Raw genomic sequence first — 5,455 nt, 5'->3', positions numbered from 1 at the left:
GCGCCCAGGACCCCGGCGGACCTGGCAGGTTGGCGTCCCCAGTGCTGAGGAAGCCCAGCGGGCCAACGCGGTAGTTGAAGGTGACCACAATGACGTTGCCCCGCGTGGCGATCTCCTCCCCGTCGTATAGGTAGTTGCTGAGAAAGTTGGCCCCATGGCCGGCCCCCATGAGGAAGGCGCCCCCATAGATCCAGATCATGACGGGCAGGTTCCGGGACACTAAGGCAGAGCGGAGCAGGCCCAGTGACCCCAGATGCCCGTGCCCCCGCCCCCCTGCCCCCTGCGCTGATTTCAGGGAAATTCGGCTCTGGAGCCCCCCAGGCACAAGGGGCAGGGCCTGGGCCTCTGGCTGCTTGGGGATCTCCCGCAGAGTGTGGGGGGCGCGAACCTACCATCCTTCTTGCCCTGAGGGACCCAGATGTTGAGGTAGAGGCAGTCCTCCTCCCCGTAGGTGCTGTCCTGGGTGATGGTGGCCTGCAGGCACCGCTTCTTGAAGTCCTTGGCCTTCAGGGTTCCTGTGGGCGGCCGACGGGCCCGGTGTGAGGGTGGCGGGCGCCCCACAGCACCCCCAGGCACAGGGCCTCACCAGCACCTGCCCGGTCCCACCTTGCCAGCCGGGGTGCCGCTGAGGGTTCTCCAGGGCCTTAGGGGGGGCGGCGAAGGGGATGCCCTTGAAGATGTCGACATAGTCGCCGAAGAGGCCGAGCTTCTTGTTGACGCCTTCCACGAAGCCCCCTTCCGTGTACACCGCGCCCAGCTGGGGGTGGAGGCCGGGGCTCAGGCGGGCTCAGGCAGGTCTCCCGAAGAGGGCGGGGGCAACCTGAGCAGGCCCCAGGGTGCCCAGAGGCTCCGCAGAGACGGCTTCAAGGAGGGGCCAGTCTGCACCTGAGCCCTGCCACTTGCCCACGTTGCTAGAGGAACAGCTTAGCACCTTGGTCCTGGCCCCTGAGGGGGTCCTGCTCCCTGAATCTTGGAGGAAGCGGGGTTGACCACTGTGGTCCCACTTCGGGGAACCTTCCGAGTACGCCCGGAGAAATGGGGTAGAGGTTTGGATCTCGGCTGTGGCCACCTAGCTGTGACCGTGAGGCCGTTTCCCCATCTATAAGATGGGCAGCAGGAATGCCTCCCTCACAGCCTGTTGGCTCCCCTGGTGACCCCCCCTCCCCCAGTGTCCAGCTGGCCTGGAGTTGGTGGCCTGGTGCCAAGTCCTCACAGCCCTTGTACTCACTGCTGGAGAGAGCCCCGCCCCCCGAGCCGTCAGAACCACTGCTGTGTATCCAGCCCTGGCACTCAGCTGGCCCCACGAGGCCAATGCGGCCAACCTCCACTAGGGTCCTGGGGGCTGGTGCTCATCTACCCATTGTCCCAGAAGGGAACTGAAGCTTTCCTGCTTGAAGTCACCCTGTGGGAAACAGCCATCTGACCGCAGAGTCAGGCTCTCGTCCCCTCCTAGGGCCACCTCCCCATCCGTCTGGTCCCGTGGCCGGTGTCTGCTTCCTGGCTCTCACCTGTGCTAGGCTCCAGGGCCCAAGGGCAGCCCTGCACCCCCAGGCCCGGCTGGAGTCCCAGCACCCTGTAAGGTCTGGGCTAACAGGGGAGTGGGGAGGCTGGAACCGGAGAGGAGGCCAGAGCAACTCCTGCCGGGTGCCTCAGGGGTTGGGCCAGGGCAGGTGCAGGTCTGCTCCCCCACCCCCACCCCATCTCTCAGGATGAACAGCCTTGTTTCAGGCCTCCAGGCAGCTCTTCTGACAGGCTTCCCGGCTGCTGGGTTGGGACAGCAGGCCCGGTCAGTGCCTGGGGACTGGGAAGTCACCTCTCAGAACGGAGACTGGCCTAAGGGCCCTGGGGGAGGGGGGCACCGGCTGCTGGAACAGCAGGAATTAATTCCGGTCCTCTCTGCCCTCAGAGAAGCCCCCCGAAGAGAGTGACCTTTTGGGGGCAGCAGGGGCCCAACGCTAGCACCTGAACCTCCAGGGCCAAGGGGCAGGTTCCAGGGCAGCTGGGACTGAGGTGGCAGGAGGAGGGTGGACACCGTGGGGGCTGCGTGTCTGTGGGGTTTCAGTGCCGAAGGCCCTTTCCCTCCTTGTTCCTCATACTGTGGTCGATAGCATACACGAGCCAGGAGGCCTCCTGACTCCCTAGCAAGCAGGTGGGGACCTCCCTTTTGGGAGATGGAGGTTACATGGGGAGCCAGACTCGGGTTCCAGGTTGCTGTTCAGCCACTGGCGGCTGTGTGAGCTTGGGCAAATTGCTCGTCTGCCCTGGGCCCGTCTCCCCTTCTGTGCAAAGGGGACCCCATCACCATCTCTGGAGATGAAAGAGCCAGAGAGGTGTTAGGTTCCCGGACTCGGCAAAGAAAAACTGAGGACTCCCAGTTACATTTGAATTTTAAATTGACTTTTTTTTTTTTAAAGTATATCCCAAACATCGCACAGAACATACCCACACCAAAACCTTTTCGCGGTTTGTACGACATTCAGATTTAATTTGGCATCCTGTATTTTATCTGGCAGCCTGTCGTATGAATGAGAATATACACGAAGCATGAAATGCCCAGGAAATGCCATTTTCATTGTTGGGGTCTCTTTCTCAGGCTGGCTCTTCCTGCCGGTGACCCTGCTTGTCTTCCGTCTGCTGTGCCCTGTCCCATTTCCAGGTCTCGCTTAGTGAGAGGAGAGAGGGGCCCCTCTGCTGGGCCCTCGCTTACCTTTGCTGCACTCACTACTGCCCAGCAGCAGGTCAGGCCCAAGACGACCAGCCCCAGGTGCCCCATGGTGTGCTCCAGCCTGTATGTGGCCCTCCCCTCTGGCCCGCGGGTATTTATGGGGTTGGAGCTGGCCGGGAGTCCGAGTTGGCAGCTGCCCACAGACTCTTCCCTCCTCCAACCTCTGCCCCTTCCTCCAGGCTGGCCACACTCCAGGCAGTGTACCTGGGGCCAGGAGACAGCTGCTGTTTCCACTAGCCTCAGGCTGGGCCAAGGCCACACGGCAGGTCACACGTGTGCACACACACACACGCACACACACGGTGCAGGGACAGGTTGTCTTTCCCAGGGCTGGCTGCCCCCGATGCCCTGGTGCCGCAGTGCACCTGTGCGGGTCACTGCCTACCTGGGAGCAAAAGCAGATGGCACAGGGCAGAAGGTCGCCGGGCTGTCATTGGCTTGCCTGGGTGAACAGTGCCCTGCATTCTGGCTCACTGATCTACAAGGACTTGGTTCTGCCCTAAGAGAAATGGGCATGCTTGGTCTCCATGGCCCGCCTGCCAGCTCAACAGAGGGAGCTTGTAGGGCACTGGGCATGTGACTTCTGTGACACAGATGGCTGGGTGCCACTGGTCAGCCAGTGTGGTTGACTCTTGTTACCAAGGGCCCACCGGGCCTGCAATCTGAGCCAAGTGTGGGGACGCAGAGCCGCCCAGGTGATCCTGCCCTCGGGGTATGGGGGAGGCCTCACGTGCAGTACAAGTCCTGGGACGGGAAGACAAGAGGCTCAGGTGGACAAGGGAAAGGGGGAAGTGGGGCTCGGGCCCAGCCTCGAGGGCTTCCTTAAGGAAAAGGAAAAGCCAGGCTTTCTGGCCACATAAATGGGCCACACAAAGACCCTGGGGCAAAGCCAAGCAGAGATGGAGACCAACCGACAGCAGAAGGGACAGAGGCCAAGACAGAGTCAGAGAGAATGGGAGGGAGAAAACTGAGCACAGTAGGGGCGACAGCAAAAGCAGCCACTATTCTCTCCTGTGGCTGTGCAGGACTCTGGTCACCAGGGTTACTTATTAGAAAAGGTAGGCCACCAAGGACAAGGCCGGAGACTGGGCCTTAGAGTCCGGCTGCCCCTGGGGTCACGGCTCACCAAGGATGTTGAGGCCCCACTGCACAACGCTCTCCAGTGAGGGGGCGCACTCAGGAGCCAGGGACCAGCGGAGCCCCGTCAGGCCAACAGCTCTGCAGACTGGCGCCCCGGACGCAGGCCACAGCCCCGCTACCGGGGTGCCTGCTGCTGCCACCAAGCCTGCCTGCCTGCCTGCCAGATCCAAATCTTTTGGGACAGAGAGTGGACGAGAGGCTAGAGAAGGGGGGGAGGGGCGGGAGGGGTGGGCAGCTGTGGGAGGGAGGGAGGGAGGGAGGAAGGAAACCAGGAAGGCGCTGTGCAGGCCAGGCCGGGGCTCGTGCTCGCTCAGCGGGGCAGTGTGAGGATAAGGGCGGACAGAGCTTGAGGCCCCCGCCCCGCACAAGGACGGGGATTCGCTAACCCACGCCTTCTGTCCAGCTCTTCCGAGAACCTGCTCTACAGGAAGTTATACTGAATATGGGGGAGGCAACCCTTCCTGGTCCACAGCAGCAGGGAGCGGGGCCACCAGGGGCGGTCAGCCTGGCCAGCTCCCCCTCCACAAGACAGGTGGCCAGACTAGCCACTTTAGGCCAACTGTGAGCCACCGGGGCTCCTGATCTGTCCCCCAAGGGCATTCCCCAGGGGCCTGGGCAGACTGGGGCTTGCCTGAGGCATCGGACTTTAGAATTAATGTGACTCTGGGACCTGTCACCCTAGGTAGCCCAGTCTGCCAGCTGAGGAAGGGGGTGACAGGGCTCATCTCTGGCTCAGGCTGCTCTGCGGGACTGTGGCACAGTTGCCCCCTGGTGTGGGTGAGAGTGTTCCCGAGGGAGGGCAGGCTCTGTCCCACCAGATGCCTACATGGTCTCTGGTTTCACAGCAGGCAGCTGAGACGCAACCAGGGCCTGTGTGCCCGCGAACTTCTCAAGAACACATCTAGAGCAGTAAGGGATGAGCGAGGCTGCAGGGCCTCTGGGACCTGGCGTCTGGGGTGCTCCCAGCTGCTCTCAGCCAACCTGCAAGAGGAAACTCTCCTCTGGCTCCCACACCCCAAGAGAGACACCGCTTTCTCCTCGGGAAAGTGTATTTGATAAGAACAACTCCAGCTAGGTCCTAAATGGATGGGACCCAAACCCAAGGACAGTCTTCACCCACCTGTGACCACGGCCCAGCTTCCGTGCTGGTCACCAGTCATCAGCTCCAAGGCGGGACTGCCCTTCCATGGCCACATCATCTCCACCCCCAGCTTCTGTTCTCAGCCAGAGAGAGGTGCTGGGCACCTGCTCAGCTGCTGGACCCTGGACTGGCTCATGGCTGCGTAAAGCCAGGTCACACCCTCTGGGGATGTCCCTAAGCACCCGGGGCAGAGGGCAGCCCCGCGCAGCAGATGTCACAGGCAGACGGGCAGGACCAGGGTCAGCAGCGCCCGGAGCCGGGCCCCCAGCTTTCCTCTGGTGGGGCTCCTAGGGCCGCTCTGGTTACTGTGGGCAGCACTGGGGAGCCACGGCTTGTCCCGGCTCCGTCACCAGTGTTGCATGATCAAGGAGGCCCGGCCTTGCAGTAGGGCTGTGTCACACGTAGTCCAGAATCTCTGTCTCCATCTCGTTGTCACTGCCATCAGATGG

At 62.3% G+C, this 5,455-nt stretch overlaps 2 protein-coding genes across 3 annotated transcripts in view; both read right to left on the bottom strand.

Moving 5' to 3' along the window:
- CEL (carboxyl ester lipase) overlaps positions 1-4,759 on the bottom strand; it is a 13,958-nt gene extending 9,199 nt beyond the window's left edge. The window contains exons 1-4 of the mRNA XM_040632122.1: positions 2,708-4,759; positions 607-757; positions 393-515; positions 22-219 (exon numbers count right to left, since the gene is read on the bottom strand). Of these exons, the coding sequence (XP_040488056.1) occupies positions 22-219; positions 393-515; positions 607-757; positions 2,708-2,773 (538 nt within the window). The 5' untranslated portion in view covers positions 2,774-4,759. The remainder of the gene's footprint in view (positions 1-21; positions 220-392; positions 516-606; positions 758-2,707) is intronic.
- A 141-nt stretch (positions 4,760-4,900) lies between these two features.
- Positions 4,901-5,455, bottom strand: part of GTF3C5 (general transcription factor IIIC subunit 5) — an 18,225-nt gene continuing 17,670 nt past the window's right edge. Inside the window, exon 12 of one of the 2 annotated variants that reach the window (XM_040632118.1) lies at positions 4,901-5,356. Coding sequence is in view for 1 of the 2 variants with exons in the window: in XM_040632121.1 (XP_040488055.1) it covers positions 5,402-5,431 (30 nt within the window). In the remaining variant the exon portion in view is untranslated. Of the gene's footprint in view, positions 5,432-5,455 lie in introns of both variants that reach the window. The other variant, XM_040632121.1, reaches the window with a different exon arrangement.

Source organism: Ursus maritimus, unplaced genomic scaffold (genome assembly GCF_017311325.1).
Source record: "Ursus maritimus isolate PB19 unplaced genomic scaffold, ASM1731132v1 scaffold_17, whole genome shotgun sequence".
In the NCBI taxonomy this organism is placed as follows: domain Eukaryota; kingdom Metazoa; phylum Chordata; class Mammalia; order Carnivora; family Ursidae; genus Ursus; species Ursus maritimus.
The sequence above is the reverse complement of the archived record's forward strand: the minus strand, read 5'-3'. Positions and strand labels throughout refer to the sequence as shown.